At 40.3% G+C, this 18,552-nt stretch overlaps 1 protein-coding gene across 1 annotated transcript in view; it reads left to right on the top strand.

The window, feature by feature from the left end:
• myo15b (myosin XVB) overlaps nucleotides 1–18,552 on the top strand; it is a 192,967-nt gene that overhangs the window by 77,313 nt on the left and 97,102 nt on the right. Inside the window, exons 19-20 of the mRNA XM_081600474.1 lie at nucleotides 7,742–7,787; nucleotides 8,178–8,302. Of these exons, the coding sequence (XP_081456600.1) occupies nucleotides 7,742–7,787; nucleotides 8,178–8,302 (171 nt within the window). The remainder of the gene's footprint in view (nucleotides 1–7,741; nucleotides 7,788–8,177; nucleotides 8,303–18,552) is intronic.

Below are 18,552 nucleotides of genomic sequence, written 5' to 3'. Positions count from 1 at the left end.
CAATGACAGACAACATGCTAGTGATGCCCCACATAGCCTTCACGCTAACATTACGCTAACATTAGCATTTTCGCTAATTTCAGCTCATGTGTGACCAATATGGCCCCACGCTTAGTTCGCGATACAAGGGGAGCAAACAACTCAAAGAACCCAACCAACGGACCAATCGAATTTAAAATATTTTATTACGACACGAAGTCAGTTGTAACAGTGACTATAAAAAAATAAAAAATAGTCTTCCTTTTTCATAAAATAAAAAAGTTCCGTAAAAGACAGTCACCAATTCCGGATCCTTAGTTGAGTTCCACGGCGCCGCTCCAAGTGAATGCGGCCCGCTCACACTCCGTCCACTTGTTGGCCCCCAGCTGACTTCCCAAAAACTCCAGCACTGCTCGCTCTTCGGCGTGTCACAATCCTTTCCAGCCAGACCCGGAGGCGCGGGCAGAGGTCCTCCTCCTCTCCGATTCTCTGCGCTGAGCCGTCAATCCGCCTCTCGGTTCCCTGTGCCCGGGGTGCGAGTCCTGTTCGTCACTCGGTCTGCATCAGTCTCTCTTACTTCCAGGATCTCCTCTCTCCAGGCTTCTTTTATTATAGCTTCAATCAGCCTGTCGATGCACTGATCACGGGCCGCAATCAGTGGGCTCCGCCTCCTTAAAGGGCTACCTACAGCCTGGTGCATTCGGGTGTTAAAGGGGAAAACGGAAAAAAACAATCCAAAACATGCAAAGCACCACAAGCGAGAAAAACAAGCAAAACAAAAAAAGAAAATAAACAATCACATTTTCCCCTGTGCAACACATGCATTAATTTTAATATAATGAATGGTACAAGTACAGCTTAGCCAACATGCTTCTGCCTCTCCACAGGTTATTGACTACAAATTAGCTAAGCTTAGCATTGATGCTAATTTTTAGCATGAGAACGCTGGGTCCAAACCAACTGTCACACTTTGGCATGCCCTGTAAAATTTCTGTAGGAATTTTCTAGTTTAACTGGAATGTCTTATTCCTGAGATCTGGAGAGTATTTGAAAATGAATAATTTGCTTACATTCCTTGCTATACATGTTTAAACATTTTAGAATCGGACAAACAGATTTCTTTTTTTTACTATGGAACAGCCTTTAGTACAAAAGGTGAAGAATAATACAGAAATAAAGAGTAAAAAAACAAACTTTGAGGTTTTTTTCCTTCGCCACTCTGTGCTTCAGTTGTCACTGTTGCTAAGCAACATAACGCCGAGATGGAGGCTAGGCAGTTAGCCGAAGGCTACAGCTTCTCTCTTCTGGTCGTCCATATTCGTGGCCTTCGAAGGAGCCGTCTTCCGTAGACCGGGCCGTTTCTCACATAGACATAATGAAAGGACAGACGCCTAATGGACCGCTCTCATCTTATAAATACATATTTATATAAATATAAACATAAATAATGATTAATACTGAATAATAGTAGGCTATACATGTTTAGCACACACACACACACACATAGGTTTTTCTCATGTTTTCCAGCCAAGTTCTAGCTTAAGAGTGGGTCCAAAATCTGATGCGAGATTCATCCTTGCTGTGCAGTGGACTCTTTGCACCTCAGCTTCCGCGTTCAGGGAAAAGCGGCTCGATTGTTTCCGATCCAATAATAAAAATATCATTTTACACTAGGTGCTTGCAGGGCTTGGCCAAGGTTTGTACATCGATCCGAAGCCCCAACAACCTTAGCTTATGCTAGTAGGCAATATTCTCGGACATTGTTCTTGTAAAAATGTACTATTTAAATATCTAAACATTCTAACGGACAATGTTTTTATCTTATTTTCAAGTATATTTATTGTTGTTAGTGTCAGAGACTAACGGGGGGAGGTTACGGTTCGGGCTTTTAGCTTCCGAAGCATGACGAAGCACAACAAGCCTCTTAGCTTAACAGTAGCGCAGCTCTGGTGTCAGAGATCTGGTTCAGCTGACTGTTCAGGTTCAAAGTTGTTGCTTTTAGAAAAATATAGCCGTGTCCCTTAAGGTCTCTGTGTTATTTAGTTTTATTACCTTTGCATGTTTCTTGTTTAGAGCTCAGATAGGACGGTGTTTACAGCAGTGTGTACAGGCGAATCAGTTGCTCGGTTGTCTGGCTCTGGTCTGCTCTCTCGTTCCCATAAACTCGCTTTTTCAGGCTGAATACAGAAGTGATTCCATGGAAATAACTCAGGGAGACTCCTTTATTCACCATCCGTCTGCCCGGTATTTTTAGGCGGATCCGTAGTGGCAAATATTTACAAGCCACCATCTTCTTAATTCAAGATTGCTTGGAAATTAATAAAACCTTAAAAGCCCATTATATTAGGAAGACAACAATGTTCATAGATTTGCTTTTATTGCGTCTGAAATACGACTTAGTCTTTTCTAGCAGTCATGGTAACTCAAAGCGGAAACAAGTGAGCCGCATTAGCTCCTGGAGATGTGACATCAACGCCATAGGTGCAAAGAGCCCGTTAATCTCCATTTCTCCCTTCTTCCTCACATTGTGTCTTTAGGAAACCTTCAAAACAAAAGCGGGGGATTTGGGAGGTATCTTACTTTGACAGAGTGAAATAATTAACATGAATGGCAAGAATAGCCATTGCCACCTGTGTAAACTTTGCTGGTGAATGTTATAGCATGTAATATTATGATTTTTATAATATATATTATATTGTTCTATAGTAGGCTCTTGTATCAGATAATCTAAGTCAATGTTAGAGAATTAACTTTTTAAGATAATCTCGGGTAGCTTTCAGAGCGGGGGCTGAACACCAAGCACTATAGCACTATACTAGCTAGCATTAGCTGGTGTTTCGCCGGTAGACATAAGTGCAGTATGGTAAAAGTCTAATCACAAAATATATACAATAATATGTCCATCTTACTTGCAAAACGTTCTGTCAAGCCCTCACGTCAATAGTCCGTCGATCTGATCAACAATATCCCGTAGTGCTCAGGCATCTTCTGCTGTTTGGGTTGAGCAAAGCAGGAGGGTCTTCCCTATTTTGGCTGCATTTAACTTGTTTGTGTCTCTTTTTTTGTTTGCTGCATTTTATTTGCTTTTTGTTTGCGTCTCTTTTTTTGTTTGCATCTTTTCTCTGTTACTGCGCGTTTGCATATGTCGGCCACTGTAGATTGCTGTCAAGCAAAGGCAACTAATACCAAAAAATTCTTAGAAAAACAAAAGAGACTACTGGAGTAATGCGCGAACATATAGCATAATGTCGGGCGTTTTTATCATTCAACTTATCAGCGCTACCCTGCGTTGAAGCTTCTGTTATGGAAGTTTCATTTATCAAATAATGAGAAGCTGTTTCAATAATAAGAGAAAGATTAATCTTTGTCTTTAAGTTTTTTTATTCAAAGGCAAAAGCGTTCCAAGACTCTTCTCACTGAGCGCAGTCAGGAGAAGAGCCTGACTGCGCTTTGTTATATAGCAAGGAAAGACCCACCCAAAGTCTGATCTTATCTCTATTGCCAGATGGACCACAGAGACAATCCTTACCCCCACCTTATCTCTCATCTCTCACCTTTTGGAGGGGATGATTTTATTGCAGGAAAGAGCCAATAAGGATTTCAGGAGAAATTTCGAATTATTCTTATTAAGTTACTCATGGGTTCAGGGTCTAACAAGGGTACAAACTACATTCCACATGTCAGTCCTTTAAGACAACTGCCAGGTTAAGCGTTTTACCCAAAATGTTTTCAGGTCTCTTCTGCTATCACAGCTGTGGAAACATCTAAACATTATCTGGAAATGTCTTTAATGGATAAAACACATCTTGCAGAAATACACAAACACGGCAGATATAATCAGTAAATACATGGTAAAAAGTAAGGCTAAAAATGAAATGTTCTATTACACTTCTAAGCTGGCAGCTTTATGCTCTTATTAAAGATGCTGTTTGACAACATCTGGAAACGAAGTTCAGTACAATTGAGGATCTGATGGAGGCGATCTCTGCCACCATCTGCATGTCAGTTCATTCTGCAAAGTCATAGAGAGCCGCTGCTGAGCCAGCGGAGCATCCTGCTGCGTATCAGGGAGGAGGACCAGCAGGTGGCTTCGCTGAATTCAACAGTAACCAAACCAGGATTGGTTCATAATAAGTTTGGTTTGTAATGTTCCAAAACATCACAAAGCAGTGGTCAGTGTAATACTTTGACTTCTAAATGTGTAGCTATCCAGCATATGCGATCATCAGTATCAGTCTGTTTGAAAAGCAAAATAAAAAAGTCAGATCCGACCCTAATTTTTAGAAGTCCGGGATAATGATCTGCTTCTTGCAAAATAGACTTAGCAAAAGCTGGGTCGTTTTAATCAATATTTGATATGAATATAGCTGAAGTTGTTAAGCGCATTACACTTATGTCACTATGACGTCACCGCGACTAGTAGATGTTGACTTGACTTTTATTATGTTGTAGTCGACCTTAAAAAATATTAAGTCATTCAACCCCTAGTAGGAAGGGGGACCCTGAATCAGATTCTGTCTAATGCCCCATATTATCTTGGGCCAGCACTGCTTGAAGAACTCGAGCCACCCTGCTGTGCATCTCTTTGCTGTATTTGAAAGAGCCATAGGAAGATTTAATTTATGAATCAGTTCAGTTTGTAATAAGCTCGACAAAAGCTTAACTCAAAAAAGGGCACCTGGGGCATCAAGGATAAAAGGGGCAGGGGCTCAAGCCTTCTCCACCCTTTACCCTCTGTGTGTGCCTTGTACAGTTCTTTTTTAAGTCACTCTAATTGTATTATGTTCCTTATGTCTAGTCATTCTTTAGTGTTAGATTTCCTAGTCCATAGTTCCAGACTACAATCCAGTAGCTTGCCATCATCAGTGTGTGAATGTGTGTGTGAATGGGTGAATGACTTGAGTGTAGTGTGAAGTGCTTTGAGGTCCTCTGGACTTGATAAAACAATATACAAGTACAGGCCATTATTGTTATCAGTTAGAATACGGGTTCCTGACTTGTTCAAATGTAGGTCATCAGCCCCCAAAAGATGTCTCCCTTGCAGAACAAAAATCAAAGTTTTCATAATAAAACCTTACATTTTAGTGGCTGTAAACAGAAGACATCCCTGGTGTTTGGGCTGAGCAGCATGTTGAAGCGTCCTATTGTACTGCCAGAGGTGTGTAATATTTAAAATAGTAAAGAAGCTGGTCCTCAACCAGATCACTTCGGCTCCAAGCCAAGTGCCTCCCTTTGACCTCTGGATCCGTGCCAAGCACAAATTAGCTGTCTACAAGTCCTTAACTGTTTAAAATATGTAAGCAGATGGAGTAATCACAATCAGCATACTTGCAAGATGCAAGATTTCTCCTTTATTAACAGGAATTTTTGTTAATAAAGTGGCACAAAGACCCTTCCTTTCTCAATTGGGGGATCGGTTTACAATTTATTGGCAAATCACAAACAGTTGAGTCTCAGATTTCAAGCAGTGCACATTTGGCAGAGTCACATTTTATTGACTTTTTAACATCAAAGAGATTGGGCTGAGCACCTGTGGGCTGGAAGATAATGGGCATCTGCAGCATTACTATTTGGCTGTGGGGTGTAAAAGCAGAAAAACCTGTAAGAAGCCAACAAAATAACATTCTCAATACTCCAAGGTGGGCCAGAGATAAAACTTGAAGTTGGAACCATATAATGGTATTGCATAAGATGGCTGAAATCCTGTGTCACGAGTTCAGACTGCTGTTTGGGGATATTGTGCCTACATGAATGATGAGTCTTTTAGCATTTTAATGTGATCTAATGATATCCAAGATTTGTTCAGGATATCTGTGCATATCGCACTTTTGCTCTCTGACACCGGGTGTGTAGCTCAGCTTTGACCTGGAGCGTATGACATTTCTGGTGGTAGGAGGGGGGATCACACAAATAGCACAGCAGAGTGACAGCCTTGCAGTGGTCACTGACACCTGAGCTGGGTCAATTATTACTGTGTCCATGGAATTCTTTGCATCCTGTTTACTGCAAAGAGATGAAATTCTGAGCTGTAGTTCCTTTGAAGTAATTCAGATGTTGCAAATAACAGACTGGGTGATACAGAATGTAATTTCTGCTCTCATACAGTGGGCACAGAAAGTATTCAGACCCCTTTAAATTTTTCACTCTGTTTTATTGGACGTATTTGTTAAAATCCAAAATTTTCATATTTCCTATGAATGTACACTCGGCATCCCATCTCGACAGAAATGAACAGAAATGTAGACATTTAAAAAAAAAACAAAAAAAAAAACTGAAATATCTCATGGTCATAAGTATTCAGACCCTTTGCTGTGTCATTCATATTTAACTCACATGCTGTCCATTTCTTCTGATCCTCCTTAAGATGGTTCTACTCCTTCACTGATTGAACTTGATTATTAAAGGCACACATCTGTCTAAGACCTCCTAGCTCAAAGTACATGTCGAGTCAAATGAGAATAATGACGTTAAAGGAACATCCCAAGGACCTCAGAGACAGAATTGTGGCAAGTCACAGATCTGCCCAAAGTTACAAAAGAATTTCTGCAGAACTCAAGATTCCTAAGAGCACAGTGTGGCCTCCATAATCTTTGAATGGAAGAAGTTTGGGACAACCAGAACTCTTCATAGAGCTTAGCTCAAGAGATGCAGTAGAGAGAAGGGCGAAAGTTCCACAAAGTCAACTATCACTGCAGCCCTCCACCAGTCGGGGCTTTATGGCAGAGTGGCCTGATGGAAGCCTCGCCTCAGTGAAAGCAAGACATATGAAAGCACAGATAGTTTGCCAAAAAACACATGAAAGATGCCCAGAAAGATGCCTATGAGACATAACATTCTCTGGTCTTATAAAACCAATATTGAACTTTTTAATGTTAATTCTAAGCGGGATATGTGGAGAAAGAGAAAACCAGACACTGCTTATCACCTACCCAATACAATCCCAACAGTGAAACCTGGTGGTGGCAACATCATACTATTGGGGTGTTTTTCAGCTGCAGAGACAGGGCGACTGGTTACAATTGAAGCAAATATGAATGCAGCAAAGTACAGAGAAATCCTGAAAGAAAACCTGTTCCAGAGTGCTTAGGGCAAGGTTCACCTTCCAACAAGACAATGACCTGAAGCACACAGCTAAAATAACAAAGGAGTGGCTTGGAAATAACTGTGACCATTCCCGACTGGCCCAGCCAGATCCCTGACCTAAATTAAGCATCTCTGGAGAGACCTGAACATGGCTTCATCATCGTTCACCACCCAACCTGATGAAACTGGAGAAGATCTGCACTGAAGAATGGCTGAGGATCCCCAAATTCAGATGTGAAATACTTGTTGCATCATTACCAAGAAGACTCATGGTAAAACATGGTAACTAGCTTAAAAGGATGTTTCTACTCAATACTGAGCAGAGTCTGAATACTTATGACCATGTGATATTTCAGTTTTTGTTTTTAAAGAAATTTCCAAAGATTTCTAAATTTCTGTTTTTTCTGTCAAGATGGGATGCTGAGTGTATATTCATGAGAAATAACATGAACTTTTTTGTTTTTAGCAAATTGCTACAATGAAACGGGGTCTGAATACTTTCCATACCCATTGTGAGTAAGCAGGAATTATTTATATTTCCTAAATTTTAATTTAGCAGAAATTTAGCATTCACTAAGAAAGGATTAAGTTCAGGATCAGATAATACTGTCTTTATCTTGATTTAAATGTTATCCTTCTAGCTGAGAGACTAATTCAAATGTTCTTTTTGCATTCTTAGATGCAACACTATCATCATCCGTTGTCTGAAGCCAAATTTTGTGAAGGTAAAAATTATTATAAAACATTTCCTTTAGCTTCTGCTGTACAATCAAAATGTACATGGTAACATGCCTTATAACTGGATATGGATGTGCTGAGCCTAATTGTGTGAAGTAACTCAACTTTATTTTCAGGTCGTTTCATTTTTATTGCTTTTTAATTGAACGCTGAAAATGCTAAATCTAAAAAGCATCTGTTATGTCTCACATGGGAAACAACATGGAAGCTATTGTGTTATACTTGTTATCACAAGTGTTTATAAATTGAATTGATCACAGCAAGGAAATATGGAATACAAAAGATTTGATAATTAAATAGCTATAGTTTTGTAAGCAACAGAATTGATGAGCTGTTGAAATGTGACTGAGTGCTGTATCTAATGTGTGTTTTGTCAGCTTCCTGGGACCTTTGATGTAGACTGTATGTCTCTTCAGCTGAGACACTCAGGCGTACTGGAGACAATTCACATCCGAAAAGAAGGTTTCCCTATCAGGATTCAATACTCATGCTTCGTTGAGAGGTGCTAACACGCACATACACCAAACCTGACTACAACATCACCTGTGATCATAGAAAAAAAATTGAACACTGTCCATTGAGGTTGGTAGAAATTTGTACCTTGTTTGGTATCTTTAAAAGAAATATCTACACCCTCAACTACAAAACAAAAAGCCATATTTAAACTGGAAACTTTGGCCAGTCAAAATTATACAAACTAAAAGTACAGATTAGGTTTACTCACATTTGTTTAATAATTTGAGTTGCTTTAGTGATATTGGCAAAACAACCTTGTTTTCCCCACATATTTAAATATCACATCAGTGACTTATACATAGTCATTTGAGTTATGTATATGAGCTAAGTCAATAATTCCCAACATGGGGGAGGAAAGGGGGCACCCATCCAGCCGTATCTCTGATACAGTGGCATCAGAGATTGCAAGCTGGCGCATAACGTCATCTTATAAGAGGTTGTGAAAATATTACTGAATTGTTTGTATAAAACTATTGACTTTGACATTGATTTTATCACTATAAAAATGGTCACTTCTCAGCCTAAGTATGCAATTTGAAATAGAAACTAATGAAACCAAGATTCACTTAGCTTCACTAAGTTCACTTAGTTTCACCAGCATGAAACTAAGTGAACTTGGACAATACCAAAGCACGAATCATCATGACATTATTGGTGAAACTCAGGAGTATTTTGAGAAAAAAACAGTTGTCACTTTCAAAAAGATCCACAGACATTAGAAAAGCCTTTGAAAGAATCAGAAGAAGAAGAATTTATTTTATTGTCATTGTCAAAAAGACAACGAAATTGCAGTTTCAGTAACCATCCATTACACCAGTGTTTTTCAACCTTTTTTGAGCCAAGGTACACTGTTTTAATTGAAAAAATCACGAGGCACACCACCAACCAAAAATGGAAACAAAGATACTCTGTAGCCGCCTATATATATATAGTAATTCTTATCAAAGTATCTTGAATAGGAAACAAATAAACACAAAAATGTATTTTTATCGCATTTTACATTTCTTATTTCAAATTGCACTTAACATATCCACTTCAAAAATACACCTGAACAGTGTCACAACACTGTAGTATTCCAGTATTTAAAGAAGTTGTAGAAAATGTCAGTGTTTTACAAACTAATCGACAAGCATTCTTATAGCCAGAATACAGAAAATAATTCTTATTCTGAAAAAAGCAATAATATTTGGGAAACATTTCACTTCATATTCACTGTTACAATATGAAGAGTTGCATGCACAAAATGTCAATATCTGTATATTTTACCCACCTAGTGTGAAACCTGCGCATGTTTGGATGAAAACAGCTGATTTCCTGGCAGAAATTGAAGAAAGACAAAGCTCTTCCTCAACAGTTCTCAGTCTCTCTCTGTTTTTATAGTAGCCAGGGTTGAGAAGCTCCCTTCACACAGATATGTTGTGGGAAATGTACTCATGCTCTTTCCAACTACTACTGAGATTCAATGCCTTTTCCATCACTGTCTTGCTAGATAAAGTTTTTTTTATTTTCCAAACACATCAGCCCATGCATCCCACATTTCAGTGTCAACTCCAGAATGGTCTTTCATTTTGCCATTTAGGGCCCTTAAGCCGTCCAGCGCTTTAGTGAGACTCCGCCCTTTTCTGCAAGAATCATGTCTACGGCAATTCTGTTGTGGAAAGCCATTAGAGAGGTAACTGACAGTTGCTCATGCACGGCTCCAAATCCTTCTGCAGTTTTATTACCAAGACTCTGAACATTATAGTGGATGTAGTTGATTCTGTCTACATTTTTGTTAATTGTACACCACCAGCAAAGTGTTGCTCGAAACCTGCCATTACCTGGTTGACTAGTTTATACTCATCTGGAACTCCCCGTGGTACCCCAATGCTGTCAATATAAGTGGGATCATTAGGATCTTTATTTAAACTGCGTTTCATTTTAGTTTGCCATTTCTCTGGCAAAACACTTTGTGTATTTGCAATTAGTTCTTCAGTAGACATTTTATAAACTGAGACTGGTAAAAGGAGTGTCACTAAGGCACATCTTCCTGTGGTATTAAAACATCTCCCCACTAATTTGTTCTGGTGTTATATGTGGTAGGGTCTAAGTAGAAATCTGCATCTTTATAATCGCCTGGATCACGTTTCCAGTATTTATGTCGCAAAGTTGCGAAAGGAATCGTTACTCCTCCCTGGACTCTGGTGGAGTTATAGCACAGATAAATCTCTCTCTCCCAGTCTGCTTGGCTGAATTTGTTTCCACATGGATGGGCTGGTTTTACGTTGTGTGTCACTGTGCCGGTTCCATCTAGACCAGCGTCTTGTGCTAAGCAGGATATTCCTATCCATGCCACTATGATCAGAAATGCTCCTATCACTAGGAGTACTTTATTTAATTTTGTCAACATTTTCAGGATTTGGTTTTTTTCCTAAGGGTCTCTCGGCAGAGTTGTGGACTATCTTCACCGGTTTGAGACAACTGTATACTAAAAATACAGCTCCCTTTGTACCTCGGGCTTCCCTCTGGAGACCAGTGAAAACTTCCAAATTCAACTTGTCAAATTATTTTATCTGTATTCTATTCTGTTTTAACTTGGCTGTCATTAAGAATACGAAAAAGTAAAATCACTAATACACAGAGTGCCACTGTAATGCACCAACAAATGATTGCAAAGGTAATTTTACTCATCTTTCATTATTACTAGTTTACAATGTGTTAAATGTATCCAAGTATTCCTTTCAGCTATTTTTAAAGCTGTTGGCGTGGTTAGCAGTATTTGGTAGGGTCCTTCCCACTTAGGTGAGTGCCAGTGTTTCTTCTTTATGGTTTTCACTAGCATATTGCAACATGCTTAGGCAGTTGTACTGCGTTTATTAGTCTTGTCAGTAGTTCAGCATGGGTTGTTGGCTTTCATGTAGATGTAACCATACCTCTGTTTTTCCAATACTGAGCGAAGGTATGTGTTGTTGCAAAGGCATATTGACTGTCTGTATAGATGGTTACTTCTTTTCCTTTCATTAATTGACACGCTTCTGTTAATGCCACTAGTTCAGCTGCCTGTGCAGAGAAGTTTTGTGGCAATGCTGCTGCTTTTAGTACTTTGTCAGATGTGACTACAGCGTAGCCTGTTCTTGTTTTCCCATAATTATCTTTCTTTGAGGACCCATCTACAAATATTATTAATCCTTTTTTTAATGGTGTGTCTGTGAGGTCAGGTCTACATTTAGCAACTTTGGTTGCTAGAGCCTCACAGTCATGTGGTTCACCATCTTCTTTTGTTGGCATCAGCGTTACTGGGTTTAAAATGGTGCAGCGTTCTATTTTTAGATGTGGTTGAGAAAGTAAAATGGACATGCAAGACAAGTGTCTTGCTGGGGATAGAAAAGTCATGTTTGTTTGTAGGAGTAAAGCTGACACAGCATGTGGTACTCTTAATGTTAGGTCATGAAATAATACAATATCTGCACTTGCCGTTACTGCCATCGAGGCTGCCACCACAGCTCTTATGCAAGGTGGTTGAGCACAAGTTACTGAGTCAAGTTTTGTTGAGTAAAACGCTATTGGTTTCATTTTATCTCCATGTTGTTGCGTTAGCACGGAGGTCATGTATTTGCCCCTGCAGTCAACCATCTGGAAGAATGTTTTTTTATAATCTGGCAAGGCTAGAGTGCCACTATCTACCAATGTCTGTTTTATTTGGCAGAATGCTCTTTCAGCTTCTGGAGTCCATTTCACTTTGTCTGTCATTTTCATTTCTGTGGTATATATTAATGCACTTAATGGTGCTGTTATTTCAGCATAATTTGGTACCCAGCTTCTACAATAATTTGTTAATCCTAAAAATGACATCATTTGTTTCTTTGTTTGAGGTTTAGGTGCTTGCAGAATAGCTATTTTTCTGTCTTGTACCACTGTTCTTCCTCCCGCGGTAAGTTGATGTCCTAAATATTTTACCGCATCCCTGCAGTATTGCAGTTTATTTTTACTGACTTTATGTCCTTCTTGGCATAAGTGTATTAAAAGTGCCTTAGTATCAATTTGACAGCTTTCCTCATCTTTTGCTGCTATTAATATATCGTCCACATACAGCAGTATTTGACTTCCTCTTGGAGGTTCAAAAGTGGACAGACTTGCTGACATCACTTGTGAATATATAGTTGGGCTTTCACAATACCCTTGGGGCAGTCTGGTATATGTGTATCTTTTTCCTTCAAAAGTGTAGGCAAACCAAAACTGACTGTCTTTATGTACAGGTATAGAAAAGAATGCATTACTAATATCCACCACTGTGAAATATTTAGCTTCTGGGTCCATAGAGTTTAGTAAGGTGTGTGGATCCGGTACACAGGGTGCTCTTTGGATCACAGCCTCATTTACAGCTTGTAAATCTTGAACCATTCTCCATCCCACTGAGGGTGGTGCCTTTCTTACTGGAAATATGGGAGTATTGCATGGAGAATCTGGACATTTTATCAACACACCTGCTTTCAATAGGTCTTTAATTACGGGTCTTATTCCCTGTTGTGCATCTTCTTTTCATGGGTACTGTCTTAGCCTTGGTCTGTATTCTGTTTTTGGTCTAATTTCAACAGGTGCAGCCCCTTTCACCAGGCCTACATCAGTCGGTCCTTTTGACCATAGCATGTCTGGGACATCTTTTAACAGATGTTCTTCTTCCTCTGTTAGGAATACTTGTCACTCTTTCTCTGGGTCCAGGTGTACTCCTACCTGGACAGTTGTGGTCCAAAACAAAACCTTTTTAGTCAAGTCTGTGGACTGGCTGTACCAGGTATTTACACCTGTCTCCTCTTATGTAGTGCCAATCAGGCCCCAACAAACACATCCAGACCTGTTGCTTCATTAAGATGGTAGGTTCTCCTTAAACTTTCCATCTGTTCAATGCGCTCTTCTATGTCCTCCTTGGGACCAGGAATGCCTTCTACAGCTTTCCTTATGTCTTCTTGGGTCCATGTTCTGTAAACCCTGATAATCTGAGGTTGTCTGTTTTGTCCATCACCCTGGCCTGCCAGGGGATTGGGTAATTCAATTAGTGGGTATATTTGTACCTCATCACTAGTGCTCTGTAGGACTGGGATAGTGGGTGAACTGGGTGAAAGCAGTCCCCAACTCCACTCACTAGCCTTTTGGACCAATTTCCTACCGTTCCCTTAGATCGAGTCTGTTTTGGGGTCCCCACTGTGAGACAATACACTGGTGGCGGCGCAGTGGGCACTCCTCCTCCTACAGCTCCTTCCTCTGGGGCAGGAGGGTTTTGTATTTGTTGCATTAGGGCTGAATAAGGCCCAGAATATTCATTATCCTCCTTTCTATTAAACTATTTCACGTTCTTCCTTATTTTCTTCCTGCCTAAGTTTTTCTTTTCTTTATTTTTACATTTAGTTTTTATCCTCTGTTGTAGCTCTTTTATTCCGGTAGTGCTCAATTTACCGTTAAACTCATAATTTTTTATCCAATAACAAAGTGGTTTTACTGCTGTAGGATCCTCCTTCTCTACTGCTTTCCAATCTTTACACGAGAATTCTTCCAACAATTTTTGTTTTTGTTTGCTTTGTCCCTTTCCCATTTTGAACGAAATTTAGTCCAGTGTGGTTTTAACACCTGGTGTGTTCTAAATGTAGGACAGTGCTTAAATGTGGTGGCGCATGTCACCAAAGTGTTGAATCTGCTCTTTGGGTTGCGGAACGTTGTAAAGTGTGTCCTTTGAAGAACGCCGTACTTGGCGTTCGTTACTGTGTGCTGGTGGTACAACGGTCAGTATTTGCTCTGAATTCTAAAGGTAGGCAATGCTGACCGCCAGCTCCTCAATGTAGCCAAATGTTACTTTTAATGTTCAAGTAGTTAGTTTTGTATCATTTTGTCTTTTTCTTCTTTTTTGATGTATGCTGTATCTGTAAATCAAAAATAACTGCGTTAATGAAACATGTTGACATGCAGTATTTGCTCTGAATTCTAAAGGCGAAGCCGCTGCGCTGTCGGGTGGTCCGAATAAACGGTCCCAACCACGATTTCAACCGCCGTGTGTGTCAGATTCCTGTCTTGTTTCCTTCCGACAAAAACCCTTAAGACACAACGCAGAGTACAGGGAACAGCGAGGACTCATCTCACACGGACAGGGTTACATAAACACTGGAAAATTTCAACAGGATGGTGATAAATAGATTGTGGTAAAACTCACTTCAACTCAGAGAGCGGAGTTTTCTTGTCTACAAACATCCACAAAATCTCACCATTTGTTTCCCGTTGTTTTGGTATAAAACTGTTTAGTGATAATCAGTTTTCATTTACTCACACACTTTCACACTTTTAAGTAGGACGTTCCCGCCCTTCACGGAATTTAACTACCTAGTAGAGGACTCCCATTGTCCTTTGCGGAATTTAACTAACTATAGAGGACTCCGCCGTCCTTTAGCAGGGGACGCCGCCGTCCCACACAGAATTTAGAGGAGTCTGTCCTCCCGCGGACTTTAACTGCTTTTATTGTACCTGACAGTGCCTAGGATTCTCAGGGTTTAACTTCCTACCAGAGGACGCCGCCGTCCCACACAGAATTTAACTAACTGTTATAGTTAGAGGAGTCTGCCCTCCCGCGGACTTTAACTGGTTTTATTTTATTTTATTCTCTTCATTTTATTTTTTTTATTTTATTTTTTTATCTTTTTTTTATTCTCTTCCCCATACATACTGGTTTTTAAATTTGAGTTCTACTCACAGTTTGTCGTGTCTCGGGAATCCGTCAACCCTCGGATCCCAGCCCGCGAGAGACAACCAGTCCCGGAAAGGGTCTTAATGCTGTGGCCACAGACTTATCCTGGATCTCTCTCGCCCGCTGGAATCGTCAGGTATCTTGGAATCCGGCTCGAAGGACCAAGTAAATGTTGGGTCTAAAACCTTACATTTGTTCACCAATCTGCAATAAAGAGACACAGACAAATATGAGTTGTATACTTGCAAGGAGAGTTGCTCGGAGACTGCTCAGTTACAATCCTCCAACCCAACTCTGAAGCAGTCTCCGCTCTCCAGGCTTTAGTTTGGAGAGCGGTTTGGGAACGCCCTAGTTACATGAGGTTCAGTTACTAAAGGGGGTAGGGGGAAACACACCAACTGAAACCTATTCAAGCTTGCTTCATATCGCACAATGAACTCCTAACATAATATTCTATAGGAAACGGTCTGAGGGGTCAGAGGGGAAACGACCCCCTCTGCATTTCTCCTTTTCAGCGCTGTTGCAGATTCACTTGAGGGTGCGATCAATGGTGACAGTTGTCTCCTCCAGTCACGAGCAGTTTGTTGCTGTCAGTTATTTCCTTAAGTCACGCGCAGTCAGTTTCTGTAAAACAGCATATTCTACTCAAGAAGTTCTAAATACACACACACTTAAAAGATTAGATAAATTATATACTTTTATTCCAACACTAGTGGTAAGAAAATTACATGATTACACCACTACTACTACAGCAGACACTCGAAGATGGCATTATTTGCAGATAATTCATTTTCAAAAAAATCTTTTAAAACCAATTACCATATTTTTCGGACTATAGAGCACACCATACTAGCACCTTCAATTAAAAAAAAAACTAAAAAACTGGAAGCTGCTCTCGGTTTTCCATTGGGACCCAGCAGAGGGCTGCGTCCTAATAAATCTGCTGCACTCCGTCTCCAAAGCCGAACCATGGTTTCGTTCATACCGAGCTTAAGTGCAGCGGCTCTATTTCCCTCCTGTAGTGCCAGATCGACAGCCCTCAACTTAAAAGCTGCATGATATGAGTTTGAAAACATTTCTCCGTCGTGGCTGCTGCTAGCATGTGGTTGTTCTAAATAAAAATTAGCGTGTTCTTTGATTTACAATTTTGACTTCTAATGATTCACTTCCTGCTAGAGAGCCCCGTGGCGATTGAAGAAAAATCCACAGAAAAGCCACACCGGGCTACAATCCGCATGGTTTAAAGCAGGGGTCCCCAAACTTTTTCCTGTGAGGGCCACAGAACTTCTTCCTTCTCTGGTGGGGGGCCGGAGTCAGTTTGTAACAGAAAAAGTGAAACAGAAAAAGATTGCAGGAGTGCCTAAATGTAAAAAATATATCATTTTCCAGAAAGCACAATCAAATAATCCTCTCTGGGTTCTTCACAGAAAAAATCCTGGAAGGATTATAGTCTGTATTTTCCGGACTATGAGCCGCATTGGACTATAAGCCACAACCCCAAAGTTTTTTTTGTTTTTTAAACCAGTAAACATACACATCTAAGCCTCAAATATCTCTGCCAGGTTTTCCACAACGATGCAGCAGCAGCTGTTTATAGCAGTGGTCCCCAAACTACGGCCCGCGGGCCAGATCCAGCCCGCCTCCACATTTGGTCCGGCCCCCTGAACAATACCAGAGAGCATTTAGATTTTTTTTTCATATACCGTATTTTCCGGACTACAAGTCTGGTTTAGACGACATGTGGATTTTTCTTCAACCGCCAGGGGGCTCTTTAGCAGGAAGTGAATCATTGGAAGTCTGGTTACTTGCGCGCCAACATTGAGCCCACAAACAGCAAAATGAGTAAGAAACAGATCAGATGTCTTTGGAAAGTTTCTTTGCAAAGGGGAAAAGGCCCAGAGAAGAGACAGGAGAATGGATTTATCCTGGACCGGTAGGTGAATCCCACATTACAAACCCGCTCTGAGTAACATGCGGCGACCGACTGCTAATGAGACAATGAAGCATCAAGCTGCTTTGCCATGTAGAGACCAAGCAGGCTGTGCTCAAGCAACACAGCTCGGGTGTCATTGTCTCTCATCACTCCCAGATGCAACCGTCTCGTTGCAGAGAAACAAACTCAGTGCTCCCGTTAGTCATTATTGTGAGTTAAAATTTTCACGAAAGTAAAATATTCGCTTTTGTGGCGCTTCTGTATATTATTTTGAAGGGATATATAAACGTTACCATGGCGACCAGAGTCAGACCGTTTGGGCAGTGGTCAAGAGGAGAGGAGTAGAGCTTGTGAGTCTTAAGTCTGGTTTAGACGACAAGATTTAAGAATGTCTGCTGATTCTTCAAATTTCTGTGACCCAGAGCTGATAAAAGTAGAACAGGTTCGATCGGTTCGTGTTCAGGAACACGGCACAAACTGATTCCAGTCACGAACATCCCGATTCCAGAGGATAATCCAGTAAAACCCCCAACATAGCGGGAATTTAGAATAAGCAAACACGGATAATGATGTAGAAGCAATAGTGATAGCTTGTGGAGTCATTTTAAGAGATAAGACGTAATAAAAAGAAAAGGCGATGGATAAAAGACGACGGGAGCAGCCGCTCTATTTGCTGCACTATGATTTGGAGGTGAATGTTTTTTCATAGTTAACATTTTTAACTGAATAAACATAATAATGACCTTTAGATTTAATAATAAACATTTCCACATATCATCTTCGATATCCACCGGACTCTCAGTTGCGCGATATGTCAGCTGTTTGAGATTCCCCTCTGTTCTTACGTCACTGCGCTTTTTGATTGGCTGCCTGTCACATTCAACAGGTCGTATTGTAGTTCCCAGTCAGAGAAAACCCCACAGGCTGTGATAAATAGGGGTGTAGTGATACAATAATTTCATGATACGATATGCAATATTCTGGTCACGATACAATATGTATCACAATATTTGTTGAGTGATACAATTCGATACGATTCAATGCATTTTTACGATTTTCTGAAAGATTTTAGAGGGACAGAGTGAATTTAGTGACATTTTGTGTTCCATAGACTTGAATTTAGTTAACTGAAAACTGATTAAAAGCACCAACTACACAATACCTGACTCTGATTGGATAGTTTAACAGTCTGCAGCTGGACAAAATGAATCAAAGATGCAGTGAGAGAATTAGTTTCTGTCATTTAATTCATGTGGATTTGACATAAAACTCAAAAGTTTAAACTGTAATCCAGGAGCAGAGTGGAGAGATTATCAGCCTCTGTAGACTCTCAATATGCAAATGATTGCACTTATGTTTTCTTTTGGACACTGTGGCTGCATTTTGGAGTAAAAATGCAGCCACAAATGCAGTCTTGCGTTCTCTCAGTCTCTGATACTCTTTGTCTGTTGCTAATAAGAATGATCGATCAGCCATTGTTATTATGGAAATCCTCACTGCGGGTTCCGGCTGGGGGTTTTTCCTCTTCGTCTTCCTGCTCAAAACACAGCGCCGCTGCGCACGCGCTTCGGATGTTATCAACCCATGTTCATTCTTC

Source organism: Poecilia reticulata, chromosome 19, assembly GCF_904066995.2.
Source record: "Poecilia reticulata chromosome 19, P_reticulata-male-v2, whole genome shotgun sequence".
In the NCBI taxonomy this organism is placed as follows: domain Eukaryota; kingdom Metazoa; phylum Chordata; class Actinopteri; order Cyprinodontiformes; family Poeciliidae; genus Poecilia; species Poecilia reticulata.
Note: the sequence above shows the minus strand (reverse complement) of the source record. Positions and strands in the feature narration are given on the sequence as shown.